Below are 25119 nucleotides of genomic sequence, written 5' to 3' on the forward strand. Positions count from 1 at the left end.
GGCTGTTTTCAGAAGATGTGAGTATGTATGGATCTGATGCTTTTATATGAATATCAACGCAAGCAAAAGCATATTCTACAATGTAAATGACATTGTAATGATCAAGAAGTGTCAGAAATTTCATCTCTTATCATGTTACAGAGACTACAGTCATGTGCAAAGCAAGAATCGCTCTCACCATTATGAACAGGAACTGAGCACCTTACACGTATCAGCAACTGTACTAAAAAGAACAAAATACATATTACAAAGTTGTATACATCAGGCAAGATGATTTTAAATATGGATTGCCATTAGAAATTAGCAACACTTTCAAATCAGTATAGACTGAGAAGTGCAGCCCACATTTATGTGTGAATTTTCTGCTCTCAATATATGAATAATTTTACTAGAGATCCATAAACTTGATGAAATCAGCAAGAATCAAACCCTGTTTGCTGCTAATATTTTGGCTACAAGCCATTCGGCCACTTTCAGAGTTAGCCAGAAAGACTGATGGCAAAGCAACTTCGTCCACCTGATATACTGATGGTGTGAGCCAAGTGTGTATTACTATGTGATAAATAATTGTGGAAGAAATACAAGGATGGCAAAGATACAATGTAATGTGATCCTACTGTGAAAGATGTTTCATAATTCTGGTCAACAGTTGTTGCCTATAAGAGAGAACTACTACCAGTGCCAGATTCAATATTTTGTGAAGGTTGAAACCATCACAACCAATATATTTCAGTACCCTCCCTGAAAATTGAATCTCAGATGGGTGAAACAGGTGTTGAAATCTGCATGTTCTTGCAGTCAACTGCTCGACTTGCTTTTATATTATGTTTGGCGACAGCAGGTTTATCATGCCGAGGCAGGAGGATATGAGGTCAATGTTCCATGTAACTTTCTTGAACTATATGCAAAGTATGTCCTTTATTTGATAAATCACACTGACAGGGAAACTTATACACATCTGCCATCTGTAAATCAAGTCACCCTTCACACAGTCAAGGAGTGTAGCAATCTTTGGTGCTGATAGAAAAATAGCCTGAAACATGTTTCATGAGCGTAGGACCTATTTTAGAACAAAGATTCCTCATAATCCTTTCCTCTTCAGCCACTTGAGATGGTACACACTCCTTCAGTTTTGATTGCAAAGCCTTGCAGATCTTCCATGGTGGATATCATTTATTTCCAAAAACTTCTTTGAGGTGTTCAAGTTCTTCCTGTAGATGATCCCGGTCCTCGTCAGCAATAATATGTGCACCATGAACAAGGTTATTGGGGACACAACTGCCTTCACTGAATGGCAACAGCTGCCTCCTGGAAAGCAAATATATTTAGTTGTCGGCTTGCGGAAGACACCATGACCCACGGTGATGTCAGTTTTACATTTAACCCAGACGTCCATCAATGGGAGGCATCAATAATTTCCAAACTCATGGTAAATTTGATGAAGTTTCTCCTCACTGTGGGGCCCTCTACAAAAGTGTCATCCACACATCTTCAAAATATGACAGACTGAAAACTTCCAGAGTCCAAACGCTTCTCTCAAAATCTTCATCGTGATATGCAATTTTACCGGAGGTTCATGTAAATAATTTCAAAGAGTTGACATTCTACAGCACTACAGATACTAACTAATTACTGGAACACAAGCTGCTGGTGGAAACAAGTTCATGGCTGAATGTGTCAAGGCATATCAAATGTGTAAACATTACAGGCACTTGTCACCAATGTTCAGTATTATGTGCACACATGGGTAACATTATTTTCTGCCACAATGCTTACAACATAAAGCTGTAAAACAACACATGCACAAAATGAAAAAGACGAGATATAAAAAAGTTGTACAATACCTTTCTGATTCACTGCCACTACTTCTTGACTCCACTTCATGCTTGAGCTCCTGAAAAAGAGGATTAAGAGCATTTACTGTAAAATACATTTACTAATTTTAACCCGTTAGTATAGATGGTTAATTGTTTATGCGTTTGTCAGTATCCTCAACCATATTTCCTCACAACAAATAATCTTTGTTTCCATTCTCCTTTATTTAATAGGTCTTTTTGTGTAACCTCACACGCCATCAACTTCCACACTAGGCAAGTATACCCGACCTCAAACCTCCCCACTTTCTCCTGTCTCCAATCTGTCTGTTGCACTATGTGCATCACTCCTTTCCATCACATACGATGCCTGTCTCCAAAGCAGCTATTCCTCCTACATGCAGGATTACAGTGGAAACAATTTGCGATGGCCATACACTGCAACTTGCCCATGTGAATGTTGAGCCCTTAACAGCCCACTTAATTCAGATACGTATTTCAGGAACTCCGCTTTCATGTCATACTTCAGTTGGGGAAAGTGCCTGATGCCGGATGCACATTCTTCCCGGTTCTGCAAGTCTTGATGGCTATGTCTTTCTGAGACAGGTTAGATATAACTAATGAGACGGTGGTGTGGTGGCGTGTCTAAATGCAAATTTATTCCCCAAGGTCGTTCTCACGTCCAGACATAAAGACAAACAACCTAAACACATGTTCATTGAAATTAAATCTCTCACCAGAAAGTATCTTCTCGTGTAATATACCATCATCCCCCCCCCCCCTCCTCCTAAAGTTGGACAGCTCTCAAGCTTAGAATTCACTCTACGGTCTGGAATCTTTGTGGTGAACACACAATTGTGGCCAGAGATATGAACACAAATATTCTAAACAACAGTCCCTCCATATCAAAATTGACATATAGACTTTCCTGCTCAAACATTACACTGCTTTCACTTGGGCCATATCATCATGCAGTTGACACTCATAGCGACCAATTCTCCAAATAGGGAAATTCACACCAATCAGATCTCCATGGCTGTCTGGTTTGCTCATGATTTAAGTTACATGACTTACTTGTTATAACATCCAAAGAATGAATTGCAAGTGATGATTTTTAAAGATTTTAAGTGCTTGAATATTTTCGAGTTTACAGCTGAGACCTGACATTTCTTGGCAGGCAATGGCAAAAAATATGTTTCACATGAATTATGAAGTAGCTAACTTCACTGAGAGACTCAATAATTTCTACAATAAACACACTCCTATAAAAACTGTATGAGTCAGGGGAAAATCAGCACCACAGCTTACTGATCAACTTGGAATCTTATGAGTATCAGAGATGCAGCACACAGGAAATATATATGGCACCTGACCTCTGATAATCAACACACATACAATCAACAATGGAAACAATTTAGGATGACTGTGAGAAAAGTAAAACTCAGGTGTGCCAAATCATTAGCTGAGGACTTTTACATACTCTTCATACAACCACGAAGTTAGGAAACTACTGTGAAATCAAAGAGAGCTTCACTGCAAGTTTAAACGCAGTCAAAACCTCTCAGACAAACAGAAGCTAAATGATGTCAAAGTTAGCATAAAGAGGACTATGCGTGAAGTGTTCAGTGAATTCGAAAGTAAAATTCTATGTACCAACTTGACAGAAAATCCTAGGAAGTTCTGGTCTGGCATTAAATCAGTAAGTGGCTCGAAACGGCATATCCAGACACTCTGGGATGATGATGGCATTGAAACAGAGGATGACACGCGTAAGGCTGAAATACTAAACACATTTTTCCAAAGCTGTTTCACAGAGGAAGACCGCACTGCAGTTCCTTCTCTAAATCCTCACACAAACGAAAAAATGGCTGACATCGAAATAAGTGTCCAAGGAATAGAAAAGCAACTGGAATCACTCAACAGAGGAAAGTCCACTGGACCTGACGGGATACCAGTTCGATTCTACACAGAGTATGCGAAAGAACTTGCCCCCCTTCTAACAGCCATGTACTGCAAGTCTCTAGAGGAACAGAAGGTTCCAAATGATTGGAAAAGAGCACAGGTAGTCCCAGCCTTCAAGAAGGGTCGTCGAGCAGATGCGCAAAACTATAGACCTATATCTCTGACGTCGATCTGTTGTAGAACTTTAGAACATGTTTTTTTCTCGCGTATCATGTCATTTCTGGAAACCCAGAATCTACTCTGTAGGAATCGACATGGATTCCAAAAACAGTGATCGTGTGAGACCAACTCGCTTTAATTGTTCATGAGACCCAGAAAATATTAGATACAGGCTCCCAGGTAGATGCTATTTTCCTTGACTTCTGGAAGGCGTTCGATACAGTTCCGCACTGTTGCCTGATAAACAAAGTAAGAGCCTACGGAATATCAGACCAGCTGTGTGGCTGAATTGAAGAGTTTTTAGCAAACAGAACACAGCATGTTGTTCTCAATGGAGAGACGTCTACAGACGTTCAAGTAACCTCTGGCGTGCCACAGTGGAGTGTTATGGGACCATTGCTTTTCACAATATGTATAAATGACCTAGCAGATAGTGTGGGAAGTTCCATGCGGCTTTTCGCGGATGATGCTGTAGTATACAGACAAGTTGCAGCATTAGAAAATTGCAGCGAAATGCAGGAAGATCTGCAGTGGATAGGCACTTGGTGCAGGGAGTGGCAACTGACCCTTAACATAAACAAATGTAATGTATTGCGAATACATAGAAAGAAGGATCCTTTATTGTATGATCATATGATAGCGGAACAAACACTGGTACCAGTTACTTCTGTAAAATTTCTGGGAGTATGTGTGTGGAACAATTTGAAGTGGAATGATCATATAAAATTAATTGTTGGTAAGGCGGGTACCAGGTTGAGATTCATTGGGAGAGTCCTCAGAAAATGTAGACCATCAACAAAGCAGGTGGCTTACAAAACACTCGTTCGACCTATACTTGAGTGTTGCTCATCAGTGTGGAATCAGATTGGGTTGACGGAGGAGATAGAGAAGATCCAAAGAAGAGCGGCACGTTTCGTCACAGGGTTATTTGGTAAGCGTGATAGCATTACGGAGATGTTTAGCAAACTCAAGTGGCAGACTCTGCAAGAGAGGTGCTCTGCATCGCAGTGTAGCTTGCTGTCCAGGTTTCGAGAGGGTGCGTTTCTGGATGAGGTATCGAATATATTGCTTCCCCCTACTTATACCTCCTGAGGAGATCGCGAATGTAAAATTAGAGAGATTCAAGCAAGCACAGAGGCTTTCCGGCAGTCGTTCTTCCCGCGAACCATACGCGACTGGAACAGAAAAGGGAGGTAATGACAGTGGCATGTAAAGTGCCCTCCGCCACACACCGTTGGGTGGCTTGTGGAGTATAGATGTAGATGTAGATATTGCAGAAAAACCTATGAAGACTAGGGAAAGCAAAACTCAAATCCAGAGCTGAACCGCTAATTCCTATTGAGGATCTAAATGAATATTTCACCACACCAACATTTTCACTTCACCAAGGTATAAGTGTACATACCATCCATTCCCTTAACGAATCAGTGGTTGATAAATAAAAAAAAATATTTCTGCAGCCAATAAGCTTTAATAAGGTCCAGAAGACAAAGTCGTTCAGCAGCTGAAGGACACAATAACATTACAGTGCCAATGATCAATTTCCTTGTCAATCCACAACTCTGTTCTCTGACCTCCTAAAGCTCCCAATAGCCTAGAAGCAGTGACTCATAAAACCACTCCCCAAAATGGAATACTCCAATGAACACACTGACTACAAGCCCATCTGTGTTCTACTAGCATTATCTAAGCCAATGAAATACATAATTCACAATCAGCTTACAAAGTGCTATACATCAAATAACCTTTTTCCCGGAGAAAGTGCACCATGACAATTGCTCTTATAAAAGTGACTGACAAACTGAAACCAGCTATGAACAAATGAGATGAAATTATTATGTACTTTTAGGACTGCAGCAAAGCTTTCAATACTGCCAACTTTGATGCTCTACTTGCTTAATCAAAAGTCAAACTTTTCTACACGTGCTGTACAATGGCTCCACTCACACTTATATTCTGCCAACATTGTGTAATAAAGCGAAAACACCACAATGGAGGAATGTATTAACAGAGGTCCCACAAGGACCAGTATTAGGCCCATCACTTTCTTCATTTTATGTTAATGATGGTCAACTATTATCTCCGATTGACAATATTATTTATATGGATTTCCAGCATGCTAGATAAATAATGGGACAGCAACTTGTGTTAACCAGTTTCATGTAGAAAACAGCCAAATTAGTAAGATTCAATTTTTTTCAAATTTAATTCACGAGTCTAATTTCAGGTTACTTGAACCCATCTTCAAATCATTCTGTGAGGCAGAAAGTTAAAATTAATATTTATTCATACACTGTTATAAAAACTGAGTGCATATTACAGGATACAGAGCATATCATACCATGAGATATTTACCAAATACAGAAAATGGTATATACTGTAACAGCATGCAATATGTGTTAAGATTGTACATACATGTCTACCAAAGTCATATTTTTCTATGAACACTGGCAGAACAAACATAATACTGATGGTATAGGTCCTACACTGACACAAGGAAACCTCAGGTGGGTGGTGGTGGGGGGGGGGGGGGGGCGGGGGGCACCCTATCATGATGCAGGGAGTTTATTTATTAGAATTTCCAGTTACCTAGCACAAAAATTAATACTATGAAAGTACAGGCAACTACCACATTTCAGGTTTTTAAAATTTTCCAGAAACAGCAAGACATTTAAAGGCTTTTTGATATATTTTTTAAAATGTTTCCCAAAACAGTAGTGCATTTAAAAGCAATGAACAGTAAACAACAGCAGCAGCACATATTATCAGTCAATGCTACAGCGACACACAACATTGTTCATTGCAAACCATAAATAGTATGGAAAGAAACCAAATTAGTATGAAATTCAAAGTCATCACCACCATCTGCATTACATCATCGTAAACCACTTACTCACAAACAAACCTAACAGAATGTATTACTATGAAATTATTTAACATGACACTTCATTGGTGCAAACAGTGTTAAAATGCTAAGCTGTGTCTAACACTGTACCAAATGTGACAGCATATAAAAGTACATGGGTGGTTTCATCTCAAATCACACAGGTCATGTCAACTTGTTGTCATGAATCTCTAGGGAAAAAATATATATTAGACCCCCATATCGTAAGTGTTAAGAAATAAGGTAGTTTCATTTTATCTTAGTTTCTGTAAATGGTACAGCCCTTTGAAAATGTATATTTTGTAAATAACTCTTAAAACAATGGAGAACCAAAAAAAAAAAAAAATATAACTAATAAACCAAAAGTACCCGAGGGGGAACCTGTTCCCCTACCGGGCGCGTCCCCAGGTGGCGGATAGGGGAAAGCTCTACAGATATGTAGGGTAGGTGGGAAATAAAATACCACCCGTGGACCAACACAGGACCAGAAATCCAAAGGCGACTGTCTCACATTGGGCGGTCTTTGGTCAGCGTCTGTTCCCCAGGTCAGGGGCGGCTGGGAAAAACCTCCAGGGCTAACAACCATGGTTGTAAATTTGTGGCTCGAAGAGTCACCCCTTACATAATACTATCAATCATGGAAGAGTGTAATGTGAAACAAATTACCCCAGGTGGACAATCCACCGCACCAAGGTGCGCAAGCAGACTATCGGATTCTGGGGAGTCTGCAGCATTGCACAGAGATGAATCGGGACATGATAAGACATCAAGCAAATTGAAATGTAAAAAAACAAGTTACATAGCTACTTTCAATGTAAACTCTCTTTTAAAAACAGGAAAATTAAAACATCTTACAGATACCCTCAAACATCATAGAATACTCATAACATCACTACAAGAAACTCGATACATAAATGAAAACAATTTTGATTCCGGAGGTTTCAGAATATACAAAGGAAAGGTAGGCAAAAGAATAATGAAAAACACACCCCACCTCGGAACGGGCTTTATAATAGATAAAAGTATTTTAGACTCCATTATCAGCTTTCAATCACAATCAGAAAGACTCTCCACACTCACTTTTAAATCTGCTAATAGAGTATACACAATTGTGAATGCACATGCCCCCATAAATGAAGACAATAGGAAAAATAAGGAAAAGGTGGAACGTTTTTGGGAACAACTAGATGACGCGGTGCAAAAGATCCCAGACAAACACAACATCATACTTACGGGGGACTTCAATGCTCAAGTAGGAAAAGAGAAGAAATACAAAAATATTGTTGGAAACTACCCAGTGCACAATAGAACTAACCAAAATGGAGTCAGATTAGTAGAACTCTGCCAAGCGCATGGCTTGATCCTGAAATCCACAGCCTTTAAGAGACTACCCAGAAAACAGAAGACATGGACCTCACCAAACCCACACTTGGGTGAATTTCAACTTGATCATGTGGTGATAAAATGGAAACACCATACAGAAATACAAAATGTCAAAGTACTCAGAGGAGCAAACTTGGATTCTGATCACTATCTTTCTAAAATAAAACTCAAAATTATCCCCAAAAGGAAAGATAGAAACAGTAAACCCAAAAGCAGAAGATACGATCCAGAAAAGATAATGAATTCGAAGGAGTTTCCCCTCGCGACTCAAGATATAAGGAACCAAAATTGGGATCAAATGAAGGAAAGCCTACTAACCAAAGCTGAACAAATAGCACCTATAACCAAAATCAAAAAACACGCATGGTGGACAGAGGAATGTGACAAACTTATTGAGCAAAGAAAGAAAGCATGGCAACAGATGCAATCTCAGAAAAATGAATATAATAGGCAAAATTTCCTGAGTGTAAGAAAACTAGTGAGTAAAAACCTCAAAAGAATTAAAAAAGCACAAGAAGATCAACTCCTTTTGCAGATCAACGAAGACTTCAACAAAAACAAGACTAGGAGCTTTTACAGAACTTTTAAACAAAAAATAACCAAGTACAGCCCACCGACACTCCAATTACAAGATAAAAATGGTAATATTGCACACAACAACAGGGATAATTGCAAAATTTTGAGGGAATATTTCAGAAACCTTCTCAACTGTAAAGAACCAATTGAAAAAATGGATTTCAGCAACTCAACTTCAACAAGTCCTAACTCAGAACCACCCACCGTCGAGGAACTACAATCAATCATTTTGAATCTCAAAAACTATAAGGCTTTGGGAGAGAACCAAATTACAGCTGAACTGTGGAAAAATGTCAATAGAAATGCCATAGAATCTCTCCAAAACATATTTGAAGAAATATGGAAAACAGAAAGAATTCCGGATGAATGGAAGATGGCCCTCATTCACCCAATTCATAAGAGGGGATCCAGAACAGACCCCAACAATTACAGAGGGATTTCGCTCCTTGACGTAACATACAAAATACTGTCTAAAGTCCTTTTGAACAGAGCAGAACCCCAGCTAGATTGTCAACTTGGAGAATACCAGGCAGGCTTCAGAAAGGGAAGATCCTGCCCAGAACAAATTCTAAACCTCAAAAATCTTATGGCCTACCAAAAATCGAGAGCAAAAGCGTATGTCATCACATTCATTGACTTTCAAAAGGCGTACGACTCCATAGACAGGGAATCTCTAATCTCCATATTAAAAGAATTGAACCTAGACAATAAAACTACAAACCTAATTAGAGAAACCATCACCAACACATACTCCAAAATTAAATTTATGGGAGAACTCTCAGACCTATTTGAGATAAAAACTGGAGTACGACAAGGTGATGGACTCTCTCCATTGTTATTTAACTGTGCCCTAGAAAAAATAGTAAGAGAATGGAACAAGAAAATCAATAGTGGAATCCGACTAGGAACAAAAAACAAAGGCATCAAGGTTAATTGCCTAGCATTCGCAGATGATATGGCCCTACTAGCTGAAACATGGGAAGAAGCCAAAGAACAGATCCTCGAATTACAGAAACAAGCAGAGAAAATAGGCCTTAAAATTTCTTTTGAAAAAACCAAAATAATCACAAATATAAAAAAGCCAATGAAATATCTTAAAGTAAGAGACCAAAAGATCGAAATTGTTAAAGAATTCAAATATCTTGGTGAATGGATTAGCTGGAACGCCCTTGAGAAAAAAGCAATAGAATTAAGAAGAAACAAAGTTGAACTAGCCTTTCAGCTTACTAAAAATACTTATAATAAAAAGTCCCTCTCATGGAATTCAAAAATAAAACATTACAACACTGTCATTAAACCAGAAGCACTATATGCAGCTGAGACATTATCTATCACTAACCATGGCCCAATTGAAAGGCTAGAGATCAAAGAAAGAAAAATATTGAGAAAAATTTTAGGCCCCAAATTTCATAACGACAAACTAATTCATACCAAAAATGAAACACTCTACAAAACCACAGAAAAACTTTCGGATACAATGAGGAAAAGAAGAATTGAGTTTTATGGGAACATTCTCAGAATGAACCCAAATAGACTTACAAAAAGAATGTTTGACTACTTCAGGAATAAAAAATCCAAACCAAATTGGTTTATCCAAACAGAGAAAGACTTAAGAGAACTACACATCACAGAAAAAATGCTCACAGACAGGACCGCAAAAATGATAAGCAAAGACAGAAAAGAGGGATTCCAGCTCCAAAATAGGAAGAAAAGAACGATTGTCATCTCTGATGAGGAAAGAAAAGCAAGATCAGAAAGAATGAAGCAGTACTGGGCGAAAAGAAAGGCACAGAACACACAGAAGTGATTGATTCAACGTACCCCAAAATTGGGTGAAATGAAGAAGAAGAAGAAGAAGAAGATACCAAAAGTACTGGAGACATGGCAGATGTTTTGCATTAGGGCTCTCTCTTAGTGTGCTGAAATTTAGCTGACACCTGCTCACTTATTTGCTTCCTTTAACTTACAATTTAAGACAAAAATACAAAATTTAAGTTAATTTTTACAATTTTTTTCTTATTTGGAAAGACACAGAATGCTATCTTTTCTGTTGCATTACCAGATACAACTGATGTAATTATAAACAGTATCTTCTCTGTTCCAGCTATCTGCATTATATAAATACTTATTACTAAAAATGTTAAAACTGCATTTTTACAGTTCTTACAAATTATTTACTCAAAAATCCCCATTTGAAAACTTTTGAGAATCACACAAGATGTTTGGTTAATCTGTTACCAGTCAATGCAAACACAAATGGCATTTTTTTTTTTTTTTTTGTGTAAAGTGATAAATTTTTTTTAACATTCTGTATTTTTTGTAGCACTGAATTTCTAGTGTAAAATATGCATGTCGGCAACAGTTTCCAGTACTCTTCTGTTTGTAACAAACAATTGAGAACTTGCTCATACCATTCTGCATCGAGTTTTCTCATTTGACATACCAAAAGCTCTGGATCAAGGCAACCAGGCGGATGCAATGTTTCTTGATTTTCGAAAAGCACTTGACTCTGTACCACATCTACACTTATTGTTGAAAGTAGAATCATATGGGATATCAACTGAAATTTGTGGCTGGATTGAGCACTTTTTGGTAGGGAGAACACAGCTTGTTATCTTGGATGGAGAGTCATCATCAGATGCAGAAGTAACTTCAGATGTGCCCCAGGGAAGTTTGTTGGGGCCCCTGCTGTTCATGTTGTATATTAATGACCGTGCAGATGATATTAATAGTAAAATCAGAATTTTTGCAGATGATGCTGTTATCTTTAATAAAGTACTATCTGAGAGAAGCTGCATAAATATTCAGTCAGATGTTGATAAGATTTCAACATGGTGCAAAGATTGGCAACTTGTTCTATTTGTTCAGAAATGTAAAATTTTGCACTTCACAAAAAGAAAAAATGTAGTTTGCTATGACTATAATATCAGTCAGTCACTGATGGAACTGCCCTGGTCATACAAATACCTGGATGTAACACACTGTAGGGATATGGAATGGAATGATCACACAGGTTGAGTTGTGGGTAAAGCAGGTGGTAGATTTCATTTTATTGATAGAATACTGGCAAAGTACAATCAGTCTACAAAAGAGACTGCTTACAAATCACTTGTGTGACCCATCCTAGCAATCCTAGAATATCGCTCAAGTGTGCGGGACCCATACCAGATAGGAGTAACGGGGTATTGAATACATACAGAGAAGGGTAGCACGAAGTACTATTTATATATTTTGTGCATGATATAAAGTGTTCAACCATATTTGGGCTGCCACAGCAAATGTTTGTAAATTATACTGTTTAGTTTCAGGTGCAGCAGATCGAGTGACTTCTTCATCAGCTTACAACAAATGGCTACAATACTATCATAACAAGCAGTACCACAGCTGGTTGCTGCACCCAAGTTTCACCCATTTAACAGTAATGAAGAGGATTAGTTAGAATATCAAATGCAGACAGAAGCTCACTTCACCACATACAGCATTACAGGTATGGCACACAATGCTTTTTCCTTTCACTGGTCGGAGCCGACAAAGTACTGTCTGTTTTTAAAACTGTGCTAAATTTCTCACCCAGAAGATGCTAGTTACGATGAGCTTGTTCGGCTGCTAGGTGAACATTTTGATGCTCAGGATCATGTCACTGAAGTGAGGTTTAAAATTTTCTGGCTCAAGAAGCAGCCTGATCTGACTTTAAAACAGTGCACATCCAAAATTAGGGGACTAAAAAGTTCAAGTGTTCTTGTGGACTAAGCTATAACAGTGTTACGTTACATGATGCAATCACTTAAAATGTTTCAGATGTACGCATTCATGATGCTATTCTAAAATAGCCTGAAAAAAGATTTGCCTCTTGTGGAATTACTGAGGTTGATTTTGAGGCTCCATGTATTTCTCATGTTAAAAGTGCACAAGACACTCAGTTCACGCTAATTTTAATGTGAATAAAGACAGGGCTCCGATTAACAGTAAACCTAAACATAAAAACTTTCAGGTTTGTCGTACATGACATGCACTACAAATAAGTGTGGACATCTTTTACTCAGTGATTTTCAAATTGTCAGACAAGCTTGTCCTTGTAATGACACGAAATATTTCCAGTGGCATATACTGGCCATGAAACATCAGAACTAGACATATGCAATTTGTCAGCAACTTTTTGTGATGTTAGATAATGTGTTTCATTCCATGTACTTAGTTCTAGGAACAGTGCAAAAATTTTTCCTTAGACTTGATTTCTTCAAACCGTGCATACAAGACAGCTTGTTACAAATCAGAGTTTCTGTGGCTCATACTAATCTTTATGACTTTTGTAATCAGTAAAGAGAACTGTTTGTAGCATTATGAAGTGCTAAAGATCTTAATGTGTACATTACCGTTAAAGACAATGCGCAACCATGGTTTTCTCATGCAAGGTCTGTCTCCCGTGCAGTATGTCAGAAATCTGCTCAGGAATAGCAACAATGGAAAAAAGTGGGGTTACACAACAGTTTTCTGCAAATCAGTGGGCATCACATTTGGTCATTCATAAAACCTGCTAGGAAATTTACTTGTGTGTGCTGATTTTCATATATTCACTTCCTCTCCCACAGCTGGAGGAATTAATGGACAGACTGAGACAGATCAGAGTCTATTACAGGATTGATTTACATGAGGAATACTTCCTGTTATCCCTGGACAAGCTGCCCAAGCAATATTTTGTGGTCAACACTCACAATTGGATTGTTACAGTTTCAAACATTGCAATAAATTGCAAATCAAGTGTAGTCTTAGAAAGATCAGCCAATAAAATATTTGTGGACATTAATCACTGGTTCCTAGCCAATTCTTTGTCACTAAACTTTGAAAAAACACACTACATGCAGTTCAGAACTTGTAAGGGGTGTCCCAAGAATATATGCCTAACATACGATGACAAGAAGATAGAAGAAGTGGACAGTGTTAAATTCTTGGGATTACAGCTTGATAATAAATTCAACTGGGAGGAGCACACCACAGAACTGCTGAAGCGTCTTAACAAATCTCTGCTTGCAATGCGAATTTTGTCAGACATAGGGGATATAAAAATGAAAAAGCTGGCATACTATGCTTACTTTCATTCCATAATGTCATATGGGATTATTTTTTGGGGTAATTCATCAAGCCAAGCGTTTTCCGGGCACAAAAACGTGCAGTGAGAGTTATATGTGGTGTGAACTCAAGAACATCCTGCAGAAGCCTGTTTAGGGAACTAGGGATACTAAGTACTGCTTCCCAATATATTTATTCCTTAATGAAATTTGGCATTAAAAATATATCACTTTTTCAAACCAACAGCTCACTTCATGGAATCAATACTAGAAATAAGAATAATCTTTACAAGGATTTAAAGTCACTTAGTCTTGTACAAAAAGGTATGCATTATTCAGGAACACACATTTTCAATAACTTGCCAGCAGCCATAAAAAGCTTAACAACCAATGAAATTCAGTTTAAGAGAAGCCTAAAGGATTTATTGGTGGCCAACTCCTACTCCACTGATGAATTTCTTAGTAAAACGAACTGATTTGTATATAAGTATAACATAACTTCTGCACAATTTCAGTGCAGTAATGTGTTCATTGAAAATTTGTGTGTGTGTGTGTGTGTGTGTGTGTGTGTGTGTGTGTGTGTGTGTTAGTATAATCTAACTTCTGCACCATTTCAGTGCAGTAATGTGTTCATTGTAAATAAGTATTACAGTAGTTGTATTACATGTTTATTACCTTATAAATAAATAAAAAACTTTTTTATTTTAAATTCAGTGCATTAGTATTTGTAAAATGACTCTTAGTGTTCATTAAAAAATGACGATCATTCCACTTGGGACCTGTGGAATGGTACATTAGCTTATTTGTTTTAGTTGTAAATATTTGTCATGTATTGTTGTTTTTCTGACATGTTCCACATCCTGGAGGACCTCCTCACTACGGATCAATTGGAATGAAAGTAAATCTAATCTAATCTAATCAAAGACTACTGTCTGGAACTGCTTTGGCTCCTGCTATTTTTCAACAGGTGCTGCAACAAATAACTCTGAAAGTCCCTCCATGCACAAACTATTTTGACAATATTGTTGTCATGGGTCGTATGCCTGTTGAATGTATAGCAAATTTAGACTGCTTGTTTCGAGTTCTTTCAGTGCCTGGTTTAAAGTGCAACAAGGAAAAGTGCTCCTTCTTTCACAAAGAACCTGAACATTTAGAACAGGTAATAAATGAACAGGGTTCATCCTGCTAACACACACTTGTCTGCGAATGAAGATCTACCAGTGACCTGTAATATTCAGGAGGAGGAGGAGGAGGAGGAGATTATTGTTTAACGCCCCATCACCAATGAGGTCATTAGAGATGGAGCACAAGCTCTGATTAAGAAAGGAAGGGGAAGGAAATTGGCCACGACATTTCAAAGGAACCACCTCGGCATTTGCCTGAAGTGATTTCTGAAAATCACAGAAAACCTAAATCAGTATAGTCAGAAACAGGTTTGAACCGTTATCCTTCTGAATGTGAGTCTAGTGTGCTAACCACTGCACTACCTCCTTTGGTGTGTAACATTCAGTAACTCTAAGCTCTCATAGGGAGACCATCTTAAAGATCTACCACTCCTTTCCAAGTGACAGGAAGTCACTCGCAGAACTATTATATAGTCATTGCCAGCATAGCCTGTTGTATCTTCCATGGCTCCTTGGTAACAACGTGTTCTGTCAGTTTGGGTAAAGTTTCGATCACAGAATGAAGTCTTCTTTTAATATTTTGGAACAGCGTTGAGACCACGGTGTCATCACAAAGGTTTTTGGATGTTCATCTTATGTCTTCTAAGGCTCCATTGGGCTGCATCAGTGTCAGCTTCAGCACTATGTCAGTGATTCTGTCACAGAATTTTTACCAGCAGACACAGCGCGTCACTGTGTCAACAACAGCAGCAGCAATATTCACCTCTACTCCAGTCATGGCTGGCGCTGCCAGAGTGGTGCTGACAGAGATTGATGTTGCACCACCAGTATGACTCATGTCTCCATCATCAGCACCTGTCCTGCAGCCTGAACTGACATCTCCCCAATTACAACATGTGTTACTGGATGCAGGTGTGCACCCTGTGGCCAGTTTTTTAGCTGACGTTCCCGGTCACTCACAAGGTGGCTACTGAGGTCCCTACAGCCATCATCTGTCATTACACTTCCTGTCTCCTCTTCTACATCTCCGCAATCCACCATACGGTGCGTGGCGGAGGGTACCTCGTACCACAATTAGCATCTTCTCTCCCTGTTCCACTCCAAAAGAGAATGAGGGAAAAATGACTGCCTATATGCCTCTGTACGAGCCCTAATCTCTCTGATCTTATCTTTGTGGTCATTCCGCAAAACACAAGTTGGCAGCAGTCAAATTGTACTGCAGTCAGCCTCAAATGCTGGTTCTCTAAATTTCCTCTGTAGCGATTCATGAAAAGAACGCCTCCTTTCCTCCAGAGACTCCCACCCAAGTTCCTGAAGCATTTCCGTAACACTCGCGTGATGATCAAACCTACCAGTAACAAATATAGCAGCCCACCTCTAAATTGCTTCTATGTCCTGCCTCAATCCGACCTGATAGGGACCCCAAACGCTCAAGCAGTACTCAAGAATAGGTCGTATTAGTATTTTATAAGCGGTCTCTGCTACAGATGAACCACATGTTCCCAAAATTCTACCAATGAACCGAAGACAACTATCCACCTTCCTCACAACTGCCATTACACGATTGTCCCACTTCATATCGCTCTGCAATGTTACGCCCAAATATTTAATCGATGTGACTGTGTCAAGCGCTACACTGCTAATGGAGTATTCAAACATTACGGGATTCTTTTTCCCATTCATCTGCATTAATTTACATTTATCTATATTTAGAGTTAGCTGCCGTTCTTTACACCAATCACAAATCCTGTCCAAGTCATCTTGTATCCTCCTACAGTCACTCAACAACGACACCTTCCCGTACACCACAGCATCATCAGCAAACAGCTGCACATTGCTATCCACCCTATCCAAAAGATCATTTATGTAGATAGAAAACAACAGCGGACCTACCACACTTCCCTGGGGCACTCCAGATAATACCTTCACCTCCGATGAACACTCACCATCGAGGACAACGTACTGGGTTTGGGTTCTATTACTTCAGAAGTTTTCGAGCCCATATGCTAGTCCCTTAATTAGGAGTCTGCAGCGGGACACTGAGTCAAACGCTTTCCGGAATCAAGGAATATGGCATCCGTCTGATACCCTTCATCCATGGTTCGCAAGATATCATCTACATCTGCATTCAGTGTCCTGCTCCTCCTCTGCCATTGTCATGTGACACAACAATATGACAATAGTATGGAAGTGTTTTGGGGGAAAATGAGGTGTCATCTAAAGAATGGGGTGATATGGCAAGATTTGTACCTTTCAACAAAATCACAAGTGAGTACAGCCACTGCCAGGTGCAACAATGAATGGGAGGGAGTTGTGCTCTGTGACAGGCGCAAATATACACGACATTCCTGTGGCCATTGATTATTTCAAAGCTAAGCATTTCAACTTGTTCAAGCCATAATAAAGTAATCCAAGGTGTTAGTATATGTTGTTGTATGACCTCGGCCTCCTCAAGAAGTGATCTAAGAACCCACCACAGTGCTGAAGACAGTTATTTTGTCTGACACAGAGCAATGGACAGACGTTCTGTGAGAAGTGACATGCTCTTAGAAGAAGATGGTACAGGATAATTGTTTCAATTATTCAACTGCTTAACGTCAAGACATTCGTGACGGTGTTGAGGCTATGTTTCCCTGTAGCTGCTCCACAAGGTATCAGTTTGAGCAGAGAGTAATTCCCATACATTCTAACTGAAGCTTTAGAACAAATAAGAATAAATAATTTATTTGACCTTTACTGTAATACCTGTGTGGAGTGACGTGCTTTATACTTATTTTACCTTCTTTTCAGTTTAATGCATGGATATTGATAGTAAATGCATGACTTTTTTACGTGGTTTGGCCATTATTTACATATAATTACATAATCAGTGAACAGTGTGCAAACATTCTATCTTTACTAATGAATATTTTATATCATAACTTAAGTCATATATTGTAGGTAAGAAAAGATGGATAAATTAGCATGTTATTGCATAGAAAATTACACTGAAGGAATTAACACTTCTAATTCTTTGCTTTTTTTGTTAAAACGATTTTAAGAAAAAAGAGTATCTGCATCTTGTTTCTGATTCTGAGCATCTTTCTGAACCTGAAGAGCACCTATCAACATGGGCTGTGAAAATCTTTCTTCTTGAAAGTGTTTCTTCTGTAAGGCATCCTTCGGTCATTCATTTGCTCCAGAATTCTGCTTTTGAACTGCAGTAAGTTATTGCTGTTACTGCTATCTTTTAAGTATTTCTTCACATGATGAAATCTCCTTTACCTCTGCTGTCAGTTCTTGTTGACTTTCTTCCTCGTGTGTTGCTCGTTTTTGCTCTTCAGATTTTTGTTTTTCCTTTCCTTTTTCTTCTCCTTCTTCATCTTCTTCTTCTTCTTTGTAGTTATGGTGTTTCTTTTATGTACACTGCACCAAAGAAAGAATCTCTTTCATCATAGATACCTTTTCTGGTTTGTTGTAATACAATTTCAGTGTATTTTTTACTGTTGTTAGTGCACTGACAGCTGTTTCCAAGAGTGATGTCCAGTCTTCTGTAAGATATCCTTTTGATGCAGAAAAACTCCTTTCAACCTCAGCATTCCCATGGTACACAGCTAGAAGAGTATCACTTTACTTGGGTGCAGATAGTTTGGTTCTCCTGCCACACATACTATCCTTATGAATTGGTTCCCAGAACTATCAACTGGAGTCAGTGTTGAACTTGAACTTATGCCAGTTTTCAATGGTAGAAGCTTCCTTTCATCCACTAGCTGATCACAATCCACATCCTGCACCAATTCTTTTGTGAGGCTTACATTATCACTGATACTTTTTGCTAATGTTCTCTTACATGGCTGAAGACACCAAAAATACTACAGATTCTTTGACCCTGCCAGGTTTGCCTTAAGAAGAATGTATTTGTTTGGAGCACAAGTTCATAACATTTTCACATAAGTTTAATAAACACAACAGATACACATAACAGAGACTTAAGTCGTCTATAACATATTCTCCTTCACTATTTATAACAGTCCGCCAATGCTGGAGTAATGTTCCAATACTGCGACTGTAGAAATCATGTGGCTTTGGGGTGAAAAACTCATCACGCCATGTTTGGAGCACATTTTCATCCTGAAAGGAACTTCCTTCAAGGTTGTTTGACAGGATGGAAAAAATGAAACTCTTAGGGAAAGAGATAAGGTGAGTAATGTTTGTGCAGAATGACTTCTCAACCGAACTCCTGTATAGAGATTTTTGTGTCTACCAGAACATGACAAGAGGGGTGGGGGTGCACTAGCATGGAGTATCATCACTTCACATAGTCTTCCCAGTTGTTGTTCATGGATTGCATCTGCAAGACATCTCAGTTGTTGTTCTTGGATTGCTTCTGCAAGACATCTCAGTTGTTGACAATAAATGTCTGCAATGATGGTTCCACCTCAAGGAAGCAATGCATAGTGCATCACACCACCACTGTTCCACCAGGTGCAAACATTATCTTTTGTGGATGTGTGCAGATCTTCGTACAGGCAGTTACTGCTTTCTTTGGGCTCGACCATCCCTTTCTTTTCCGTATGTTAGCATAAAGACACCATTTCTCATAACCAGTAATGACAGGATAGGAATCATCAGTATTATTCAGCTGCCAATTGAAGATGAACAAGCAGAGATGCACATCTGGCCACCCGCTAACTTCTGTGATTTTAGCTTATAGTACACGGTGTCCATACATCCAATTTTTGAATCATCTCCATTGTATGCAAATGTCATATGATGGTGGAATGACAACAGTTCATCACATTTACCAATTGTAGAGTACACTGAAGTGGATAATTGTTGATTAATGCATTTAAACCATCTTCATCAAGCCATGAAGGTCTTCCTGAATGTGTCGGGTCACTAATGTCAGAACAGCCATCCTTATAATGAGAAATCCATTTTCTTGCCATGGTCTGTATAATGGCATTATCCCCATACAAAGAACAAATATTTGTAATTGCCTCTGCTGTTGTCACACCTCTATTGAACTCAAACAGAAGAATATGTTGCAAAAATTTTCTGATTTATCTGCTTGATACTCCGTTTTCCAGCATCCACTATCTCCTAATAACAAAGTGACAATATGTAAACTCAAATTGGGACAATTTATTATAAATAAAAAAATGAAAATCAATAAATAACCCAAAGCAAATGGAATATCAACATGCAAAATGAAAATAGCACAAACTTATGCACAAAACTAATATTTACAGGCCTCAGTAAAACAGTTCTCAACATGTGTCAAGAATTGAAGGTGGTCCTTTTTAGACACCTGCTGTAAAGTCATCACCACAAAACATTTTTGTAGTGGAGGCTGCACATTGTATTCCTGTGAAATATTTCGTGAAAGTTCGTACATCTTCAATACAAATGGTTTACAAACTCTTCCTGCCAATACCTAAAGTCTCTCCATTTCACAGGGAAGCAAAGGTTCAATGGCTCCTTCTTCTGGAATGTTCTGGAGAATTGGACAAAAATGTATGCAGTGGAACAAGCAAATGCCAGTTCAGCTTTCACTATAGGATTGTAAAGAAGCTGAAAAAAGTGTCTGTTTCACTGTTTGAAGTTAGAGCAGCAAGTGTAAGAAATATTTTCTGACATGAGCCTGCAGCTGAAGCATTCTCCCTGTAACTGATTCCAGGATTTACTGTCTGGATGGACAGCACGTTATGACAGAACACCTAGACAATCTCAATGAACGCTGTATGTCCAAGAAGTCTTATACTCCTTATGGACAACCATTTAAGACATTATTTACAGACATACATACACAATCAGATCAGAAGCATACTCTCCTAGACAATGCAATCAATTACGCAGGAGGTGAATATTATAGAAGTCTACATCAATAAGTTTCTTTTTTCTTACAAGACAGACTTGTGAATTAAAATGCCTCATTACTTTCTTATTAACATTTGGGGCTTACTCCAACACATTAACAGTTTATACACAGAAAGTTTTGCTGAATCTAATGTGCTTGTAAGTTTACAAACCATATCCTCAGATGTTGCTTCACCACTGAAAAAGTCTGGAAACAATGGCTCACAATTTTACTCTGAGCTGCTGACCAACAGCAAAACACAGTTTCTTGTTACTTTGTCCACCACTGTTCGTTGTTTCATCAAAACACAGAGAACAATATGCATTATCGATGTCATTTGGCAGCTGCTTTTTAAATAAGTTTCTAGGTCTTCAGTCAGAATGTACTGGAATAAGTTCTACTCAAAATGAATCTTATGGAACAGCTCCAGGAAGCAGAGTTCGCAAAAAGATCAATGATGCCTTGACATAAAGCAGCTACACAATTTGAACAAACACTTTTTAATAATCATATTGTTTCCACAATAATGGCACTGTCCTTAACAATATGCAATTTCACTGTTCAAATAGACAGTGATAGATCATCAGTGTTCACAGAAGATGCTGAACTGCACGATGGACCTGCAAGACCAAACTGCTGTGGCACACATTTTTGTACAAAATAACTTATGTCTTGATATCACTGCATGTTGGTTCAAAGCCTGAAACCCTTCCTTTTCCACATTTATGACAGTATTACACACAACAAAAAAATTGAAGTTCACAGTGTTTCTTTGCCCACTCAAACATTTTGGCTCCTCTTCCATCCTCCTTGACAAACCAGTTACTTCTCACAGAACATCTGCCCATTGCCCTTCAGATGATGCACCAATGCAGTAAGTTGTTGCAGAAGATAATACGACAAATGGAAACTCTGATGTCACTGTCTCAAAAGAGCCTCGAATGTGTAAATATTTTCATTTGTTAAGACACCAATATCAAGTCTACATATCACTTTCCCTACAGATCATTTTTGTTTACTCTCTCTCTCTCTCTCTCTCTCTCTCTCTCTCTCTCTCTCTCTCTCTCTGCCACCAAGCTGTCCAAATCACATCTGAGTACAGAAAAATTGTTTAAGAGTGACTTCTAACAAGAAAGAGTAACTAGAAGAAAAAAAATGGTGACTACAGGTGACAAAAGTGACCTGTTGGCAGCACTGAACAATGTCTGCCATGCTAGCTCCATATGTGCTCTTAACACTGTAATTCCTTACAGTGATCACAATTTGAGACGAGTCTATTTTGATCTTTCATTATATTTACTACCTACTAATTTCATTTCCAACCAGCTTTATACCTTGTTTCATTAGAAAATTTCAATCTTTTCTCAAAACCAAATAAATTCTGGGACCTTTTTTCCACAGTATGAACAGAGATGGAAATGATCATTCTCAATGCATTTCGCAAATTATTGCAGAACAAACAACTAAAAGATACAATTTTCTTCCAGTGATGTGCTTAGGGTCATATCACACATTTCATAGGACAACATCTTGGCCTCTGACTGTTAGCTTTACATAAAACTCTATTATTACCTCACATAGTTGGCATGGAGAGAGTGACATGTAAACAGAAAGAAATAGATTTTTTCATTAAAACCTTTATTTATCAAGATCACAACATAGGAAACAATGTTTACTATTTTCAACCAGTTACAACAGTCATCTTCAGATCCAGAAGTTGTTATAAAAGGTCACAAATAAGAAATACTTCCAAAAACCATACCAGTAATAGGAGTAATTACAGAAAGGCTGTTGGAAGTACATACCAGGATACAAAAATGTGGTGCCTTTATTGAGGGAATAGGTAAGATACTTAGCAATTTCAGTTTTAATATCCTTAAGTAAACGTCAACCGTAGAACAAAATATAATAAAATTATATGGATATGACTTAAAATCAATGGCACAAAGCTATGTACAATAAAATTTCAGCACAACGTACCTTACAATTGTATTTACAATATACGTATGTGAAACATAGTGTGCAATCATGATTTTAGCGACTTGGGTGTGATGTAAGAGAAGATGTCCTGCCTGGCCATAATGTCAGTCAGTCAAGGTCACCAACATTGAGGCAGCAAATCAACTGACTGACACTGTGTACATGGGTTCACAGATTCGTGACAATAAAATGAAATGTAAATGTAACACAATAATGTAAAGGGGGAAATACTACACAGTAATTTAAAAACAAATACAACCAACAATTACGGTTATAAAACTATTACAATTTGTGTAATAAAACTTAGGCAGCACAGATAGAAGACACCTACTAATGGTATAATTGCTGTATCAGTGCACACATCAGAATCCAGAAGAGATCCACCTGAAGCTGCAAGTGGGAGTGCAGCCTGTGGAAGAGAACAAAATGTCAAGCAGTAGCCTAGCTGAACAAAGCTGAGTGAGGGCGAAAAGGACACCAAGGAGGACAAGAACAAACCAACCTATGTAAACAATGAAGTACCAGTTGGAAACATTTGCCACTATGTCAACAGGCAAAGGGCAAAGATAGACACAATTCCAATTGCGACCAGAGGGAAGTACCAAATGAGATTGTTATCCAACAGCCCGCAGTGAAGTGATGACAGCAACTGACAATATCGGACGTGAGTACAGAACTGATAAACCATTCGCTGGGCAGCCGTATTTATACAGACCACAAGGAACACTATGGGAATCGTATTCACGCAGTGATATCAGTGGTGAGCTCATGCTGTAAGTGCAAGACAGCAGCAAGTCTGTACCCTCTAATGGCCATGTAGGTCCATTACCTTTAGCAGGCATTCTACTTCCACAGAGCCAAATGCCAGAGTAATATTACGATAAAAAAATAATAATAATAATAATATGTAGAGAGAACCGACAGTAAAAATATTTCATTATTTAGTCTTTGATATAAAAACACCACCTAATACACACCTAGGCTAAAAGAAAACTTACTACACTGAACTGCACAACATGACAGCCAGGAGAAACAGCTTCTGTCTATAATAGCAGCTTTATAACCAAAAGACATTGTTATTCATCTAATATAGCTGTAAGCAATATATGCAAAAAAAATACATGTATGATTCAACTACAACTTGTTGTACGGGGAAAAAAGTTTCAATAATCAGCTGGTAGCAGAAGTGATATGTAGCCCAATGTCTACATGAAAACTTACTGATGTTTGGGCTACATACCAACTGTTCTCAATAGTTATAATTACATGATGGTTAATTCTGTTGGATACCACAATGTATTTCAATTTAAATTGATTCTTAGATGATACTTACTAATATCATTCACTATAAATATCATCCATGTAGCACACATTAAGGCAATTTCAGGTGTACACTTAGACATCATACTTATGACAATATTTTCTCCTCAGTACAAACACACTACTTGCCATTAGTTAATTAAAATTGCTGCATTTGTTACTGCACAACAGTTCTTACTCTCATAAACTAGGCATCTAGCATCAAGACAGGCATTGACATAGCTCATGTTGTCACTTCATCCAGTATGATGCAGTTTCATGGTTATTTATACAGAGAACCATTGGTACTGTATTGTGATTTAGAATGTGTTCAAGCCTGTACCATAGACATAGGTCTACGTATAATATGCACCATTAACAAATAAGCATTTTGTTCAGCACTTAACCATCTAAATACCAAAATAAGCACTATGACATTTTCACTATATCTGTGGGTGACTGTCTTAACAGTCTAACCCCACAGTAGCATGTCTTTTATAATTCCTTGTTCTGTAGCTGACATACAAAAGGGCACTGACTTTGCCTTACAGTTTATCATTTGGTCAAATGTAGACACAGGCGTTGTTGTTGTTGTTGTTGTTGTCGTTGTTGTTGAAGTCTTCAGTCCAGAGACTGGTTTAATGCAGCTCTCCATGCTTCTCTATCCTGTGCAAACTGCTTCATCTCCCAGTACCTACTGCAACCTACACCCTTCTGAATCTGTTTAGTGTATTAATCTCTTTGTCTCCCTCTATGATTTTTACCCTCCACGTTGCCCTCGAATACTAAATTGGTGATCCCTTGATGCCTCAGAATATGTCCTACCAATCAATCCCTTCTTCTAGTCAAGTTGTGCCACAAATTTCTCTTCTCCCCAATTCTATTCAATACCTCCTCATTAGTTAAGTGATCTACCCATCTTATCTTCAGCATTCTTCTGTAGCACCACATTTCGAAAGCTTCTATTCTCTTCTTGTCCAAACTATTTATCGTTCATGTTTCACCTCCATACATGGCTCCACTCCATACAAAT

General features: G+C 38.3%; 1 protein-coding gene across 13 annotated transcripts in view; it reads right to left on the reverse strand.

Annotated features, from left to right (window-relative positions):
* The window catches only part of LOC126210598 (zinc finger protein 501-like), a 129920-nt gene that overhangs the window by 25558 nt on the left and 79243 nt on the right, over positions 1 to 25119 (reverse strand). For 12 of the 13 annotated variants that reach the window (XM_049939875.1, XM_049939869.1, XM_049939868.1 and 9 more), the window contains one exon: positions 1845 to 1894. In XM_049939875.1, the coding sequence (XP_049795832.1) occupies positions 1845 to 1894 (50 nt within the window). Of the gene's footprint in view, positions 1 to 1844; positions 1895 to 22529; positions 23197 to 25119 lie in introns of those variants that run through there. The other variant, XM_049939877.1, reaches the window with a different exon arrangement.

Source organism: Schistocerca nitens, chromosome 10 (assembly GCF_023898315.1).
Source record: "Schistocerca nitens isolate TAMUIC-IGC-003100 chromosome 10, iqSchNite1.1, whole genome shotgun sequence".
Classification (NCBI taxonomy): domain Eukaryota; kingdom Metazoa; phylum Arthropoda; class Insecta; order Orthoptera; family Acrididae; genus Schistocerca; species Schistocerca nitens.